This window comes from Canis aureus, chromosome 26 (assembly GCF_053574225.1).
Source record: "Canis aureus isolate CA01 chromosome 26, VMU_Caureus_v.1.0, whole genome shotgun sequence".
NCBI classification, from domain to species: domain Eukaryota; kingdom Metazoa; phylum Chordata; class Mammalia; order Carnivora; family Canidae; genus Canis; species Canis aureus.
This window is the reverse complement of record NC_135636.1, coordinates 41,320,333-41,338,340: the sequence shown is the minus strand read 5'-3', so window position 1 is coordinate 41,338,340 and position 18,008 is coordinate 41,320,333. Positions and strand designations below refer to the sequence as shown.

At 45.1% G+C, this 18,008-nt stretch overlaps 1 protein-coding gene across 13 annotated transcripts in view; it reads left to right on the top strand.

The window, feature by feature from the left end:
• STAU1 (staufen double-stranded RNA binding protein 1) overlaps window positions 1-16,296 on the top strand; it is a 54,288-nt gene extending 37,992 nt beyond the window's left edge. For 10 of the 13 annotated variants that reach the window (XM_077873524.1, XM_077873521.1, XM_077873519.1 and 7 more), the window contains 8 exons: window positions 6,440-6,670; window positions 8,746-8,889; window positions 10,708-10,854; window positions 12,111-12,186; window positions 12,386-12,705; window positions 13,283-13,405; window positions 13,972-14,057; window positions 14,772-16,296. In XM_077873524.1, the coding sequence (XP_077729650.1) occupies window positions 6,440-6,670; window positions 8,746-8,889; window positions 10,708-10,854; window positions 12,111-12,186; window positions 12,386-12,705; window positions 13,283-13,405; window positions 13,972-14,057; window positions 14,772-14,787 (1,143 nt within the window). In that variant the 3' untranslated portion in view covers window positions 14,788-16,296. The remainder of the gene's footprint in view (window positions 1-6,439; window positions 6,671-8,745; window positions 8,890-10,707; window positions 10,855-12,110; window positions 12,187-12,385; window positions 12,706-13,282; window positions 13,406-13,971; window positions 14,058-14,771) is intronic. The other 3 variants (XM_077873520.1, XM_077873517.1, XM_077873515.1) reach the window with 1 other exon arrangement.
• Window positions 16,297-18,008: the final 1,712 nt, after the last annotated feature.

Sequence of the window (18,008 nt, the reverse complement as noted above, 5' to 3'; positions counted from 1 at the left end):
TGTTAAATGAATGGAACAGTTATTTTTTTTACTAAGTTCTTTATAGTAAAATTTATCACATAGGAAGCTGGGTTAGAAGTGTTTAATAGAGAAGGCAGGAATCTTTCCTGGATTCTTCAGGGAAAAAGTGTATATGGCTTGGCTTTTGATAAAATATATAGTTTCAGGTAAAAAATATGATGGTGCCGATTGATAAAATCACCAGGAGGCAGTTATGACCTCATTGCACTAAATCCATTGTAGGTGGAACTCCAAATTTAGATCGGAGGGCTCAAGATGTGAGGAGATGATGGAGTGATCTCTGAGATGCCGGGGTGGGGCTGAGCAGTTGGAAACCAGGCTCTCAGGCTGGGAGGTGGTGTGTGAGGGGCCCCTGGCAGCTCTGCAGTCCATCTGCAGGGGCTCCTGTCAGCTGGATTCCTACAGGCAGACCTCTTCCTTTGGGGGGCAGTGAAGGCTGCTCTCACAGGGTCCACCAGTTTTCGCCTGGGGAGCACAGCACTGCTGTTTTTGGGCTCATTTGGTTTTCCTAGCCATTTTTTGAATGTTTTATTTTGAAAAAGTTCAGACCTGTAGAAAAGTTGGAAGAATGGGACAGTGAATTTCTCCTTCACTGAGATTTACTAATGATTAACATTTTTTAAAATAAGATTTTATTTATTTATTCATGAGAGACACAGAGAGAGAGGCAGAGACATAGGCAAAGGGAGAAGCAGGCTCCCTGCGGGGAGCCTGATGTGGGACTCAACCCCAGGACCCTGGTACCACGACCTGAGCCAAAAGCAGATGCTCAACCACAGAGCCACCCAATCATCCTGACTAGTGATTAACATTTTACATTTGCTTTCTTTTTCTGTGAATGCACATGTTATTTTTTTTTCTTTTTACTCTTGCTGGGTCATTTGAAAGCAAGTAGCAGGTATCAGGATTCCTGGTATTTCAGCATGTATCTTTTAAGGACAAAGACATTACCTTAAATAAGCACAATCTAATGATCAAATACAGGAAATTGAGCATCGCTTTAATTCTTATGTAACTTACATCCTATATTCACATTTTGCCATCTGTCCCTCCCCTGTTCTTTATGGCACGTGTTTTCTTGTTCTAGTGTCCAGCACAGGATCACACCCTGTATCTGGTGGAAGCATCTCCTTCCATCTGCAATAATTCACAGCCTTTTTTGACATTAAAAAAAATTATTTATTTGAGAGAGAGAACATGAGCAGGGGGAGGAACAGAGGGAGAGGGAGAAGCAGAGTCACCACTCAGCAGGGAGCCTGAGACTCCAAGATTCGGAGTCCCAGGACTCAGAGATCGTGACCTGAGCCTAAGGCAGATGCTTAACCAACTGAGCCACCTAGGTGCCCCCTTTTCTGACATTTTTAAAAGGTACTTTGTAGAATGGCCCTCAATTTGATCTGCTTGTTTCCTCATAATTAGTTTCAGGTAATACTTTTTTTTTTTCCTTCAGGACACCATAGAAGTGGTGTCAGTTCTTCTGAGCATCATATAAGGGCATTTTACTCTATCACTGACATTAGTTTCATGGTTTACACCAGAACTTCACTTCAAGGAGACTTTCTTTCTCTTTGCAATTCATCCGTATCCTGCAAGGAGATCTTTGAAGGTTATGCTTTAGGAGATTTCTTCAGTGTTTCTAGTACTCATTGATAATTCTTCCCAGCATCAGTCACTAGGTGGATTTTCTGCCTTTCTGAGCTGACATTCCACAGGAAATACCCTACCCCCTTACTTTTAATTTTTATTAGCATAGGTCCACACTTCTTTTTTTACTCAAAGTGTTATTTCATTATTGTCATTAATTAGGAGGGTGCCTGGCCTGCTTAGTGAAGCAGTGTGACTCTTGATCGTGAAGTCATGAGTTCAAGCCCCATATTATGTGTAGAGCTTACATTTAAAAAACAAAAAAGAAAAAGAATCATGGTTCATTATTATTGTCATTCATTTTGATATTTAAATTGCTATTCAGCTGGCTCTTGTATCCTTTGATAGTCCTCTCTGAGGATGTTTTGCGGGGGGACGATTAGTTTTTTTAAGTTATAATTTTTACAGTAAAATCCACCCTATTCAGGTTTGTGATTTGATGTGTTTTGATGAATGTATACAGGTGTGTAACCACTACTGTAGTCAAGACCTAAAACTCTTTCACACCATAGTTGCCCTGAGTCCCTTTGCAGCCTGTTCTTTCCTTCCATCCTTGGCCACAGGCAACCACTGATTCGATTTCTTCCCCTATGTTTTGCTCTTTTCAGAACATTACATAAATGGAATTACAGAGTCTTGCTTTTAGTCTGGCTTCTTTAATATAATGCAGGTGTCGAGTTGTCCATGTTGCACAGATTAGTAGTTCCTGTCTTGTTATTGCTTGAGGAGTTGCCAGTGTATTGGACACAGTAGCACTTACCTCTTACCTGCGGCAGGGCAGAACATTTGGGTTGCTTCCAGTTGTTGGTAATGATGAATAAAGCTATCATAAACATGCACATACATCTGCACAGATGTGTTTTCATTTCTCTTGAGTAAAAATTTGGGAGTGAATTTGCTGGGTTGCATGATAAATCTATCTTTAACTTTATGAAGTGTTGTTAAAATGTTTCCAGAGTGGGTGTATCATTGTACCTTCCCACAGCAGTGTGGGAGAGTTTGAGTTTTCTGCATCCCCTCCAACACTTGGTATTGTCAGTTTTCAAAATTTTAGTCATTCTAGTAGGTGTGCAGTAGTAACTGGTTGTGATTTTTATTTGTATCTCCATGAGAACTAGTGATAGCATCTTTTTTTTTTTTTTTTAGATTTTTTTTTTTTAATTTTTATTTATTTATGATAGAGAGAGAGGCAGAGACACAGGCAGAGGGAGAAGCAGACTCCATGCACCGGGAGCCCGCCGTGGGACTCGATCCCGGGTCTCCAGGATCGTGCCCTGGGCCAAAGGCAGGCGCCAAACCGCTGCGCCACCCAGGGATCCCCTTTTTTAGATTTTTATTTCTTTATTTGAGAGAGAGAGGAAGAGAGAGAGAGCACAAGCAGGGGGAGCAGCAGAGGGAGAAGCATGTTCCCTGCTAAGCAGGGAGCTTGATGTAGGGCTCGATCCCAGGACCCTGAGGACCTGAGCTGAAATCACCAGTTGGATGCTTAACCAACTGAGCCACCCAGGCGTCCCTGAGCATCTTTCATGCGCTGCTTTACCATCTGTGCATCTTCTTTGGGGGAGCATCTGTTCACATCTTCCTTCATTTTTGTTATTGAGTTTTATTATTGAGTTTTGAGGGTTATTTATATATTCTGAATACATCCTTTTATCAGATATGTATTTTCTAAGTATTTTCTCCCAATATGTAGTCTGTCTTTTCATTTTTTAAATAGTATCTTCCAAAGAGAAGAGAGATTTTAGTGGAGTGGAATTTGCCTAATTTTTCTTTTATGTTTTCTGGATGTTGTGTGTAACCTAAGACACCTTTGTGTCACATAAAGTCATTCTCCTGTGCTTTCTTCTAGAAGCTTTATGACTCATTTTGAGTTATGGTTTTTATATATGCTATGAGGTTTTTTCCTCTTCTGTTTGTCTACCCCATTGTCCCTGCATACTTACTTCTTACCTACCCTCTTCAGATTTTGAGTGAACTTGTTACTTTCTGGTACAATGAAATGTTTTAGCCTTACTTTGAACTTTGCCTTCTCAAGTTTTGGCACCAGTAGAAATGGAAGTTCTAACAGAAATGGCCTCAGCTGGTCCTGCAAGGAGCCCTGGTTCCCTTTCACAGAGAATGGCATGTGGAGACCAGGATGGGATACCAAGCGTGCATGTTGCTGGTGGAGGAAGGGTCATTGCTTCTAGGCCGTGTAGGCAGGTGGCTCTAGAAAATACCTATATTTTCAAAATTCTTAGTTTATGCCTCTAATTTTAGTCCAGCATCACAAGGCTCTTTATCTTCATTCCTAATTCCATACTTTCAGCTCCTGCTGTCTGTTCCTGTGCAGTAAAATGTGCATGTCTTCAGTGTCCAGCCCATTCAAGTCCATGGTCCGCCACCAAAATCAGATCTAGAGTGTTTCCGTAACCTCCAGCAGGCCCTGGGCTGTTAACACCTGCTCAGAAGAAGCTGTTTTCTAAAATCACTATAGCTTCATTTGCTTTGTTCTTAGACCTCATATAAATAGAATGATATAATATGGATTGTTTGGTGTCAAGTCTCTTATCCTCAACAGTGTTTTTGTGTCTTGTCCACGTATGTCACTAGCTGTGTGATATTTCACTGTATGAATGTAAAGCTGTGTCCTGTTGATGGACATGTAAGTTGTTTTCACTTTGGGAACTATTATGAATAAAGCTGCTAAGGCTTCTGGTGCATGTGTGCACCCAGAATTGCCAAGTCTAAGGGTAGGTGTTTGTAAAAATTGTCAAACTGGGGGCGCCTGGGTGGCTCAGTGGATTGTCTGCCTTTGGCTCAGGTAATGATCCAAGAGTTCTGGGTTCGAGCCCTGTGTCAGGCTCTCTGCTCTGGGGAGTCTGCTTCTCCTTCTCCACCCTACTCATGCGCTCTATTTCTCTCTCTCTCTCTCTCTTTCTCTCTCAGATAAATAAATAAAAATCTTAAAAAATTTAAAGTGATTGAACTAGTTTGTGCTCTGACCAGTTCCACATCCTTGTCAACGCTTGATTCTGTCGATTTTAATTTTAGCCATTTTGGAGTGTTGTGTATATTGCAGTATTTCATTGTGACTTCAATTTACATTTCCTTAATGACAAATGATAATTATTTTGTCATATACTTATTGGCCATTTAGAGATCTTGTTTCGTAAAGTACCTGTTCAAGCCTTTTTTTAATTAGATAGTTTGTTTTTTTTATTACTGACTTTTAGGGTTTCTTTCAGTATTCTGGATATAAATCCTCAGATACATATATTGTGAACATTCTCTCATTCTGTGGGCTCCCTGTATTTTCTTCATGTTGTCTTTTGATGAGAACAGTTTTTAATTTCGAGGAGCTCCGATTTTGTTTTCTTTATGGCTGGTACCTTGTGTTTTCAGGAGCCCTTTGCCACCCACATGCTCAGGGCCTATTTTCCTTATGTTTTCTTTGGATAGCGTTACAGTTTAGCTTTTACGTTTAGGTCTGTTCTGGCTCCCGTTCGCTGTTGCTTATGGTGGAGTTTGAGACTGTGGTTCAGCTTTTTTCCCATGTGGATATCTAGTTGCTTTTTTTTTTTTTTAATTTAAAAGACTTCTGATTAAAAAAAAAAAAAATCTTTTGATGCAATTTTGGTGTGTTTACCAGAAATCACAAGACTGTATGAGTGCAGGTCTATTTCTGTGTTCTGTCCTGATTTATTGATCTCTTTGTTTGCCTTTAAACAATACCTTGAGGGTGTAGTTGCTATAACTTTATAGGAAGCCTTGAAATCTGGTAGAGTGAGTCTTCTAATTTAGTTGTTCTTTTCAAGAGTGTCTTAGCTAACCTAAGTTGGGTTCAATTTTTACTTTCCATGTGACGCAGTAAGAACTTAGGTTTCTGTTCATATTCAATTTTAGTGTTTTTCTCCCATCTTTGTTGACTTATTTTCTATTTTTTTCTATTTTTAACATGTAAAACACTAAATACTTCCAAAAGTCAAAACTATACAGAAAAAGATATATTCATAGGTGTCCTCTTGTCCCTTCTCTGCCCCAATCTCTCCTACTTGTCTAGGGAATTCCTTTTTTCGGTTTCTCCTTTATGCATACTGTGTTTCTTTTTGTGAAAATAAGCATATAAACACATCTCTCTTTTTATGTACATGTGTATATGTGTATGTACATATAAATCTTAACACGAAAGTTAGGGTACTATATAAACTCTTTTGCAGCTTGCTTATTTTTTTTTTTTTACTTAATGTGTACTGGAAATCACTGTCAGTGCTTAGAAATTTCTTGTTCTTTTTTTTTTTTTTTTTTTTTTCATTTATTTATGATAGTCACACAGAGAGAGAGAGAGGCAGAGGGAGAAGCAGGCTCCATGCACCAGGAGCCTGACGTGGGATTCGATCCCGGGTCTCCAGGATCGCGCCCTGGGCCAAAGGCAGGCGCTAAACCGCTGCGCCACCCAGGGATCCCTTCTTGTTCTTTTTTAAAGCACAAGCAACCAGTGTTTAATAAGCTCGGGCTTGGCTGGAGGCTCAGAGCAAATATTAAACTTGAACCCCTTGTGTTGCAGTTATTTCTGGGCTTTGCTGGGACAGCTTTCTTTCTGAAAGACATTAATAAGTCTGAAAAATAAGGAAAAAGGGAAGAAAAGCATTCAGGACTGTCACTGTTTCCTTTTGCTGCTGTTCATTGATGAGGTCCTGTCCATAGCTCCCCTTTCTCTGTGTTTCCTGGGAGGTAGTACGCTAAGCAGTGTGCCCTGCCACTTGCAGTAAGTGTCTGTCACGCTTCCACTCAGTCTTTCCCTCTAAAACAGGTTGCCCGGGAGAGTGGCCCCCCCCACATGAAGAGCTTTGTGACCAAGGTGTCGGTTGGGGAGTTTGTGGGGGAAGGTGAAGGGAAGAGCAAGAAGATTTCAAAGAAAAATGCTGCTATCGCCGTCCTTGAGGAGCTGAAGAAGCTACCACCCCTGCCTACAGTCGAGCGTGTGAAGCCCAGAATCAAAAAGAAAACAAAATCCATAGTCAGGGTAAGAGCCTCTTGATCGCAGAGGGTATTTCCATGGCCTGTTAATGGCTGGAGGGTGGTTTAGGAGATTCACTAGGTTGCTGACCCTAGTGACAGGGGATGGGTGCTGACATGCCATCTGCCAGGCCTGGTACAGAGGCTGCCTGGTGTAGTTCTCCTGGGAGCGCCTGGTCAGGCAAAGATGGGACACTGCGGGATCAGCAGAGGCACCTGCAGCTGTATGCCCTTGGCCGTGGATGAGGGGATGATCATGGGAGCTGTGTGTACCTGCAGAAAGAATGGCTGCATTGTCCTTCTTCCGTCTCGTTGACGGCTGCACTGGTACAAGTGCAAAGCAGATTTATGGGAGGAAAGACATCTGGGGCAGGTGTAGGAGTGAGACATTTCACCAAACACCTTCTTATTCTGTGGGATTTTTTAAGCCTGTCATGTACCTGTCAAAAATTATACTAGCCCCCTACTCCCCTGCCCAAGGAAGGGACAGGAGTCCATTTGGGCATGTTTAGGAATACTAGGGTCCATTCTATGATTGTCAATATCAAGATTGGCCGTTGAACAGCATAGGGGTTAGGATTGCTGACCACCACCCCCACCCCACAATGGAAAACTTGGGTTTAACTTTTGACTCCCCAGAAACTTAACCACTGATGGCCTACTGTTGGCCGGAAGTTTAACCAATAACACAATGGTCAATTAATACGTTTTATATATTAAATATTGTATTATATGTGTGTGTTAAATGCTATGTTTGCACAGTAATCTGGAGAAAAGCGAACATTATTCTTTTTTTTTTTTTTTTAAGATTTTATTTATTCATGAGGCACACACAGAGAGAGGCGGAGACATAGGCAGAGGGAGAACAGGCTCCATGCAGGGAGCCCGATGTGGGACTCAGTCCCAGGACTCCAGGATCATGCCCTGGGCCAAAGGCAGACAGACGCTCAACCACTGAGCCACCCAGGCATCCCAAAAGCGAACATTATTAAGGAAGTCATAAGGAACAGAAAATACATTTACTATACTGTACTGTATTACCAGAAAAAATCCACTTCTAAGTAGACCTGCACAGTTCAAACCCTTGTTCAAGGGCCAGCTGGAGTTTCACACTCTGTTAGACCCAGTGCACAGGAGTGAGCACACTGTATCTACTGCTGCAGCTTCTAGAAATCACCCCACACGAGCATTCCTTGGCACTGGGGAGGAACTGTGGGATTCTTTTTTTTTTTTTTTTTTTTTAAGATTTTAAGATTTTATTTATTCGTGAGAGACACAGAGAGAGAGAGGGAGGGAGGGAGGGAGGCAGAGACACAGGCAGTAGGAGAAGCAGGCTCCACGCAGGGAGCCCGACATGGGACTCGATCCTGGGTCTCCAGGATGAAGCCCTGGGCTGAAGGCAGCGCTAAACCACTGAGCCACCAAGGGCTGCCTGAACTGTGGGATTCTTAGGTTCTTTCCACATGGTGTCAGCTTAAGGTTGTGTTTGTTTTGTTTCTGGATTTTGAGCCCTTGTTAAGAAAGCTGGGGACCCATCTTCTAACACAGACTTTTGGGGGAATTTTAGGAATAGTGTATTTTTGTATTTTTTCTCTCTTCATTGTCAAATAGAAATTTCTTGTTAAAAAGATGTTTCAGGGATGCTTGCCCACCTGCCATGGGATATTGATGTTGGTTTTCCAGGAGGACCTTTAAAAAAAGTCACCTCAGGGGCAGCCCATGTGGCTCACTGGTTTAGCGCCACCTTCAGCCCAGGGTGTGATCCTGGAGACCCGGGATCGAGTCCCACCTTGGGCTCCCTGCATGGAGCCTGCTTCTCCCTCTGCCTGTGTCTCTGCCCCCCGCACCCCCCCCTCCGTTTCTCATGAATAAATAAAATCTTTAAAAAAAAAATCACCTCAGAACAATCCTAGAAAATCATTAAGCATCTTTTAATTTTAAGATGGTTTTAAAAAGAGCTGATTAATTCTGGGCACTTAGATTAACATAAAAGTAATGTTATGTTCTGTCCTGATCTCTGAATTGGCAAGGTCCTTTCTGTGGCTAACGTGGCACATGGTTTCTACATTAATTGTTCCTCAGCTACAGAGCAGCACAGACTGTGGCCAGGGAATGAACCCGATTAGCAGACTGGCCCAGATCCAACAGGCGAAAAAGGAGAAGGAGCCAGAGTACATGCTCCTCACAGAGCGAGGCCTCCCACGCCGCAGAGAGTTTGTGATGCAGGTAGGTCAGCATGGGTTGTGGGCAGCCCTTCTCTGACCATGGCCCATCTCAGCTGGATGGGGTCCAGGGGCTCGGTGCCTTCCTGTGAAGGTCAGGAACCGTGCACCAGCCCAGTAGGCCCCCTCCCTGCCATCAGACATTAGCAGTGTTAACCATATCGCTTGCAGTGATTTGATGCCTTAAAATATGCCCTTGGGGGTGGGGTGCTCCAGGTCATGATTGCTAGGGTGTGGGGTTGCACAGAGGAAGAGTGTTTCTCTTCATTACATCTCCTGGAAGTTTGTATTGTTTTTTTTCAAAAGGTAAATCTTGTGAATTCTGTGAAACGATCTGTTCCTGTTCCTCCTAATCCATCTGTAGAATCTGGAGTTTAGGGCTGGCTCTTCTTAGATTGGGATTACACTTCGGATTAGTGCAGTGTTTTCCTTGTACTTGTGGAACGGTTGGTCGTATCGGCAGTCTACGTTGTGATTTGAATTTAATAGTATTTTCTGGTGAAAAACCCAATACTTGAAAAAAAGCCAAAACAATACTTTTGCATAGCAGTTCATGACTTCTGAAGCACCGTCACTTAGCCAAGTGTGTTATAACTATCCAGGCAGAAGGCAGGAGAAGTCCTGGTCCTTTCAGGCTAAAGGAAGATGGTAGCGTGCTGAGAGGATCAATAATTTGGCCAAGATCAAAGCTGGTAGATGGCAAGGGCAGAATTCAACCCCAGAGCCCTTTCCACAGGCCAGGGAAGGTGTCCTTGACTCTCAGTTCTGTGACATGGACTTTTTGGTTCTGGTCTTTGATCCAGACCAGCCTGAAAGGGATTTATAACGGTGGTATGTGTTGGAGTATGTGTAAGAATGAACTCTCTTAAGGGAGGATGGCCTGGTGGGAAGGGGGGATGCTGTGTGTATAGATGTGTACACTTGTGTGAATGTCACTGACAGGATGGATAGCACAGTTTACAAATAATATATGAAGTATATAATACTCTTTACTGTTGATTTTCTCCATCTGTCACTTCAGCATAGCTGTCATCGACAGTGTTGTAAAATCAGAGTGCATCTAAATGCTTGCTTACTGTCCAGTTCAAGCAGAGAGATTGCTCATGCCGTTGACAAAGGAACGTAGTTCTAGCATGAGAATCGGTTGGTATTTTTGTTTACAAGATGAAAGTAAAACAAGACATGTTGGAACTTCCCTCAGTTGTGAAAAATGAGTGACCTTGTTGAATCAGATAGTTTTCAGAGATTGGATGGATGTTCCTGTCTTTTGTGCAGTCACAGCACCCTGGCTGCAGACTCGACACACTTTTAAGCTTAATTTGCATCATTGATTTTCCTCCATCATGTAAGTCTAGAGGAGACAAGAAAGCGCCGAAGGCGTGCTGCGTAGCGTTGGCAGGTTTCCATGGGGTGGTCACTCTGTGCACGGCTGTTCGCAGGCTGTCCGAGTGGCCCCTAGGGTCCCAGGCTGGGCAGGGGGCTATATGGCAGCACACAGATGCCACTGGTATGAAGAACCCCAGAAGCACAGAGAGGTTTGAGATGGGAGTCACACTAGGGAGTGGTGAGCTTTCAGAACTGATTACCTCTGTCTGTCCAAGTAATTCTGAGCTGCTGCAACCTCCTGTGTAATAGTGGCTGCCGCGGGCAGCCAGTGCTCTCCAAGGTCCTGAGCGTCTGTGTGGGGCTGCCACGGGCACCCTGGGGCAACCGTTGAGCCTCTGGCCGTTGTTGGGTTCTTTTGCCAGCACACCGATGCCTGACCAGTCTTCACTCTGGAGGGGTCAGCACTGGTCTGAGTCCTGACTTCGTCCTCATGCAGGTGAAGGTGGGAAACCACACCGCAGAAGGAGCAGGCACCAATAAGAAGGTGGCCAAACGCAACGCAGCCGAGAACATGCTGGAGATCCTTGGTTTCAAAGTCCCACAGGCTCAGCCCACCAAACCAGCCCTCAAATCAGAGGAGAAGGTGACTGCTCGGGGCTCTGTGTCCTTGCTCTCTAATTGCAAGATGACCTCCTCGCTTCGTCCTAGGGGACTCTGGCGCCTCCGGGGCCGAGCTTCAGGGCAAGGCTTCATCCTCCTGGCAGTAAAGCAGCCCTGCTGAGCAGCGTCCTGTCCATTCGGAGCATTGTAATATGGTCAGAAGGGAACTTGCATGTCCACGGCTCCCGAGTGTGGCTCTGGGTTAAGTCGTTCTTGTTTCCATGTCTCTGTGGTCGGGGACGCTTCACTGGAGGGCAACTTGCTCCTCTCCACCCATAGGGTGATGGGCCAGTGGGCTGGGGATGAAAGTGTCTGATTCTGTCCTCTCACAGTGAGGCCTGCATGAAAGATCCACCAGTGTTAGGCTTCTGCTAGCTGGGAAGCAAGCATTGGATTTCCTGGGACACCAACAGAGTGTGATTTATGGAACTAAGGCTGTAGTTGAGATTCGGGCTTTTTTTTTTCTTTATGAATTGAACACTAGATAAAAGCCGAGATTGGTAAGCAGTACCCTCAGTACCCTCAAGCATGTCCTTGACAGAGCTTGTTTCTTCCACTGAGAAGTCCCAGGATGGATTCCCTTCTAGAGCCAGCTGTGCCAGCCATGGGCCGTGGCATCTGCTGTGGCCACCACAGACACTCATCAGAGAATCGGCATAGATCCTGGAGTCGGTTTTGGGGATTTTTATTCCAAAATCTGTTAGAGGATTCATAACATCCTTACCTTCTCAGAAGACCCGTGTTTAACAACATTTTTATCTTTTTCCCTGCATCTGTTATCTTTCGAAATGTCACCTTCCCTTTTAATTGGCTATTAGTTCCAGAAGAATCCTTGTTTAGCTTTCATCTAAAAGCCTCTTTTCCTACCTTGGGCTCTACCAGTCTAGCATCTCTGGCTCTCTCTGGGTAAATGTTCCCTTGTCTTTCTGTGAGCACAGAGCTGATTTCAACACCTGGCTCAGGGTGATTGTTAGCTCCCTCTCGTGGAGGACAGGCAGTGTGGGCGGGAGCATACTGGGTGATTGTTAGCTCCCTCTCGTGGAGGCTGCCGGGACAGTGCGAGCCAATCAGTGGTCCCGCCTGGGGGCAGGGCTTTTCTGCTAGTTACCTGTCCATGTTTCAGAAGGCTATAAACCACAGATTAACGCAGGTTGGAATTTGTATAGTCTGAGAGAGTAGGAACTAATTTCACAAAAGTTTGATTTATGCTCATGGACTTTCTTTTTTTGTTTTTTTAAGACACCAATAAAAAAAACAGGGGATGGAAGAAAAGTAACCTTTTTTGAACCTGGCTCTGGGGATGAAAATGGGACTAGTAAGTGTGAAACTGTTAATATTGTCTTGATCTGAATGTGATTCTGGGATTTGCGTGGTTCCTGGAACAACGAGCAGTGTTGAGTTCTGCGTCCTCCCCGTGTCGTTGTGTGCTCTGAGGAAGGGCCAGTGGGTTGGAGGAGGTCTTTCCCAGCAGCGCATGTGGCCTCCTGTTGACCTGTGTGTGTATCCCTCCCTAGGCAATAAAGAGGATGAGTTTAGGATGCCTTATCTGAGTCATCAGCAGCTGCCCGCTGGGATTCTTCCCATGGTGCCCGAGGTGGCCCAGGCCGTAGGAGTCAGTCAAGGACACCACACCAAAGATTTCACCAGGGCTGCTCCGAACCCTGCCAAGGCCACGGTAACTGCCATGATAGCCCGTGAATTGTTGTATGGGGGCACCTCGCCCACAGCCGAGACCATTTTAAAGAATAACATCTCTTCAGGCCACGTACCCCATGGACCTCTTACAAGACCCTCTGAGCAGCTGGACTATCTTTCCAGAGTCCAGGGATTCCAGGTAACTATCAGGCCTGAGCTGCACCTCAGTGCAGTCATCTTTTTGGGGGTTTTCTCAGAAAATGAGTCTTGCACCTAGTTTATTAAATCGGGATCTTTATATATAGAGGAAGAGGTGGAGGGCACACTGGGAGGGTGGAGGAGGGTAGGGAAAGTTGGACAAGCCTGTATGGTAACAGAGTAAGCTTGTCTTTGGTAATAAATATTAAAAAAAAATCCAAGCTGACCATAATAACAAATTTTCTAATCTTAATGGTAGTTATAGCGAGAATGGTTTCAGTATTCTGGTCCTTTCTGCCTAGTAAAAGATACGGCTTCTTTCAGACCAGGTGTTTAGTCTCCCCCACTACCTGCCCACCCCCGACTAGGCTTTTTGGTTAGACATCAAGGTTCTTGGAAGATTGTAGAAGCTGGGGCCCCTAGCAGCAGGCCCCTCTGACAGGGTCTTGCCAACAGAGCAGGAGTTGGTGGAGCCATGTCAGCTTGAGAGCGGGGGAAAGAGGTGTCCCTCCCTGTCTGCTGGGCCCCGGCCATATTTGCCACTTCCCTTCTTGGCCTCAGCTTTCTTTTCCCCTCAGGTTGAATACAAAGACTTCCCCAAAAACAACAAGAACGAATTTGTATCTCTTATCAATTGCTCCTCTCAGCCACCTCTGATCAGCCACGGTATTGGAAAGGATGTGGAGTCCTGCCATGACATGGTACGTTACCCAGTGGTCCTGGCCCCTGACTCTTGCTGGCCTTGGGAAGATGGGATAAAGGGTCTCCCGTAGACTTTGGTGGTTTTATAGATTTCATATTTTTGAAGATTTCTTCCTTAGTTTGTTGGATTGATTGCTCATCATCAGAATTCATCAGCTTTAGATACTCCTTCCCCTGAAGGAAGTGCTGACCTGGGGGATGGGACTTGGATCCTGGAGCTCTGCCATGAGCCATGTCCATTCATCTTCCAGAACGCAGACCACAGGCCCAAGTTCGGGCAGCAACAGGGTTTTGTTTTAAAGCAGGATTCAAACTACATAGTCTGCCACAAAGTCAAAAATACTAAAGGATATAATAAAATTTAACAGAGGTAGTGATTCAGGGAGGTAAACATGGATAATTTATTTTGTAATTTGTATTTCAGATTAAAAGTTGAAACATTAAGACAAAGTGTGGTTTAGTGGGACTGCCTGTGTGGTCCCTTGCCTCCCTGTTCAAACAGGGTCTTGTGCTGTGGCCCTGGGGTGGGGGGTCGTGCTCTGATTCTCTCTTTCGTCCCTGCTAGGCTGCACTGAACATCTTAAAGTTGCTGTCTGAGTTGGACCAACCGAGTACAGAGATGCCAAGAACAGGAAATGGACCAATGTCTGTGTGAGTGAGCTGTTCTGTTCATTTGCATTAAGTTCAAACTGTTCAACTCAGTAGCGGGACACTCCCTCCCCTCCATCACTTTTGTCCCTATCCCTGAAAGGTCTCCCTAGTTGTGGGCAGAGCTCTAGTTTTTTTAAAATTTTGAATAGGTAATACATTCACAGGGTTCAGACCCACAGTGATTTTCAGAGGTGCCCAGTGGTCAGCTCTGCCCCTCATGCAGCCCCGGCCCAGAGATCACGTGTTAGTTTTTTTCCTGTCTTTCCTATGTGTTTCTTTGTGCAAATACAGCCCTTTTTTTTTTTTTTTTTAAGATTTTATTTATTTATTCATGAGAGACACACACACACCCAGAGAGGCAGAGACACAGGCAGAGAGAAGCAGGCGCCACACAGGGAGCCCGATGTGGGACCCGATCCCAGGTCTCCAGGATCACGCCCTGGGCCAAAGGCAGACACTCAACCACTGAGCCACCCAGGAGTCCCAAATACAGTCCTTTCTTTACGTTACTCCTTTTCTCCTGGAGATCACATACTACACGCATTCTCCTCATTGCTTTTTTCACTTGGTGGTACATCTTGAGAAAACTTGAACTCCGTGATCATAAACTGGTGCCTATTGGACTTCAGTGTCTACTAATTTCTTCTTTTAACATGGGTTAAGTTCTCTTATATTTCAAAACTGGCATCATTTTCATTTTTTTCTTCCTTGAAGGTGTGGGAGGTGCTGAACCTTTTCTGGCCACGAACCGTTGTAAAACCCCAACATATATACTGAAAATACTGAAACTGCTTTGAGAATTTGGAATTTCTGATACCTCCAGTGGGCTGAGAGACGTGCTGGGTAAAGAACCAGAGGCGGCAGTGGTGACGAAGACGGGAACACAAGGAGGCGGCTGGGGCTGCGCTCGAGGGTGCTGTGTTTTGTCCCCACACACAGGCCGCTGCTGGGGAGGGGGGCACAGCAGAGCCTGCCCAGTGGCCCCATGCACCTCGGTGCTGGGCTGTGGTCGCTGCTGTTGGGGCTGTGTGAAAGAAACAGGAAACAGAGCACGACCCTTTCTCAGACTGGCTCACTCAAACCCTTGGGACAAACCCTGGACACCCCTGCTGGGGAGAGGGGCCGTACACCAGTCCCAGAGCTGAAAGCACCAGAGAAAATCAAATGCTTCCTACTCAGCGCCAACTAACCATTCTAGTGTGCTCTGGCCCCCACCTCCTGTGGCACCCACACCATCACCACTGCTTTCTCTCCCAAAAGAGATACATATTCTTAGTTTTATTATTTTCTTTTGATTGAAAATGACACTATATAAATTTTCATCTGAGAGTTTCTCAATTGTATCTAGTTACATAGCACAGTTTAGAAACTTGTCTGAGACTGACTCAGTAATCTAATCAGCAAAGATCATATCCATGTGTATGTGGTTATACATTTTGACTTTATTGGACTAACCCAGGACCATTTCAGTGCTGCAAATAGCGTGCCCTCTGGTTTGCCTGAAACAGTCCTGGACTTCTCAGAGTCCTTGATGAAGTCTCCCACAGTTGTATAAATTGGACGATTTAGGAATTTTAAACTTTAATGATCATTTGGTTCCTTTTCTATTTTATTTTTGTTAATGCAACAGGACTTAAACAAATGAACTTTGATCTTTGTTTTAAAGATTATTAAAAAAATTGTGTGTATATACATATGGCTCTTGAGGACACGTAGCTTTCACTACACTACAGGATATGGTCTCCATGTAGTACATATAAACCCGCAGATGGATTTTCCTTGAGTGCTTTGTACTGTTGATTACATCTCCATGTAGGGCTGAAAAGAATGACCTGTGTTTATCTCTGAAACTGTGTTGCTTTTGATGTTGTGTTACTGTGCACAGAAGCTGTGCAGTAAGGTCCTGCATATGGTCCAGATGAAAAGCACCGTAGCCTTGCAAGTTAAGTTCTGCTTCAATTCATTGTTTACGCTGGAATTTCTTCTCCCCATGGAATGTAAGTAAAACTTAGTGTTTGTCACCAATAAATGGTAATACTAAATTTTTTTTTTTTTTGTTAATTTATTCTCAAATGCCACTACTGCTAGGTTGGTTCCCTCCCAACCTGCCTCTTACCCTTTTTTTAAGAAGGAAAAAAAAAAACACTTTGTAATGCTCGTGACTTCTGTTTGGGCAAAATTCTGAAGATCTGAAATAACTTTATATCAAACCATTGATCAATAAACAGCTACTAATGAATTTTTGGTCCTTTTGAGCAGTAACTAAAGAAGGTGAGGGAAGATGTGAGTGAGGGTGTGAAAGTGCGGCGTGTGGGCACCGGGTGAGGGGAGGTGCCTCTTGTCTGGACCAGACACTGTCACCCAAAGAAGTAAGCCAGAGGAGGAGAGGACCACCACTCCCACCCCCACCCCCGCTTGCCAACTGCTAGTCTCCTCCCGTCCTGCAGGTGCTCTCACACCCAGAGGAGTCCAGGTGAGGCACAGCAACCAGGCCGCTGGGAAATGGCCTGGCAGCTTTCTGGTTTGTATTTTTGGAAGATGCTCATAAAGGTGGTTCGCTCTTATGAACTGGCCTGTGGGCTGGACTGCCAGAATGACATGGTCGGAAGGGGGTTCGTCAGCATTGCAGGGATAAAAAGCCATGAAAGGAAAAACCTGTCCCCTTCCCCAGTCCTGGAGTCTGCCATTTCTCCAAGGAGCTCTGGTCCCCTTTCATGACGACAGCATCTAAAACCAGGGTCTGGGGGGCGCCTGGCTGGCTCAGTCCAAAGAGCATGTGATGAGTTTAGAGTGGTGAATTTAAGCCCCAAGCTGAGCACAGAATATTACTCAACAAAACAAATCAAAAAACAAATGAAACCACCAAAATCCGGGCCTCAGAGCACTCACTGCTACTGGGGGTTTTCTAGGCCTTCTGAGCAGAAATAGATGAAACAGGTCTGTGTCTAGGTGTGCATGTGCGTGTGTCCATGTGTGTACACTCATCCAGTGTACATATATCTAGAAGCCCTGCACTGATAGTGATTCCTCACAGCCCTCCTCTGTGTTTAGTATCTTCCCCAGTACCGAGACTGTAGCCAACCCCCCAGCCTTGCAGCCACCTACTGCCTGCCACTGCTGCTCAGTGTCCTCACGCATCTCGCGGCCATGCCGCCTCCACCCGCACTCTGCTCCCTGCCTTACACTCCCCCCCCCCCCCCCCACGACCTCCATGCTGCAAAAGGAAGATAGGAAGAGAATGGTCCCATTTTTGAAGTAATTCGCAACTTCTAGGTGGCTGTTTGGTCCTGATTGCCAAAACTCCAGAATGGGCAAGTTTCCCCGATTATCGGGGATGGTGTAAAAGGATTTCCAGGTTTCCTGGAAAGGCAGTTTTCCAAGGGTGACAAACTCTTTGGCTATTTTGGAAGGATGTCCTTGGATGTTCTTAGGTTGTAAGCTCTCACCCCCTGCCGCCGTCTTCTGCTGCAGAGGGCTCCTCGGCAGGCTTGGACAGAGCTGCCCGGGAAGGGAGTCTGCACTCCCTTCTCTGCCCATTTGTGCTCTCAGACTTACAAGAACCTTAGAGCCAAAACAAGGTGCTTCTGCCCCAGGGACAGTACGTGGCAGTCCTGGTTTCCAGACTGCAGGCAGGAAAGGAGACAGGGAGGTGCCTAAGAGGCAGGTCTAAAGTAATCAGAGGTACTAAAGGTCAGGCCACAAGACTACTGTGGGTCTTAGGATTTGTGGATCCTCAGAGGGGAGAGGCTCTCGTGGTCCTTGGGACAGACAGGGTTGGGCCCCGATCACCCACAGGGAGTGCGCAGGTGTTATAGCAGGACTGTAAAGTTCTTCTTCTCCTTGGGGGATTTTAATGAGTAAAGACAATTTCCCCAGAGCTGGCTGTTTTATTGGTTTTAAAAGGCCTTCTTGGGCCACAGGAATGTGACCTACAGCTCTTAGAAAAAAGGT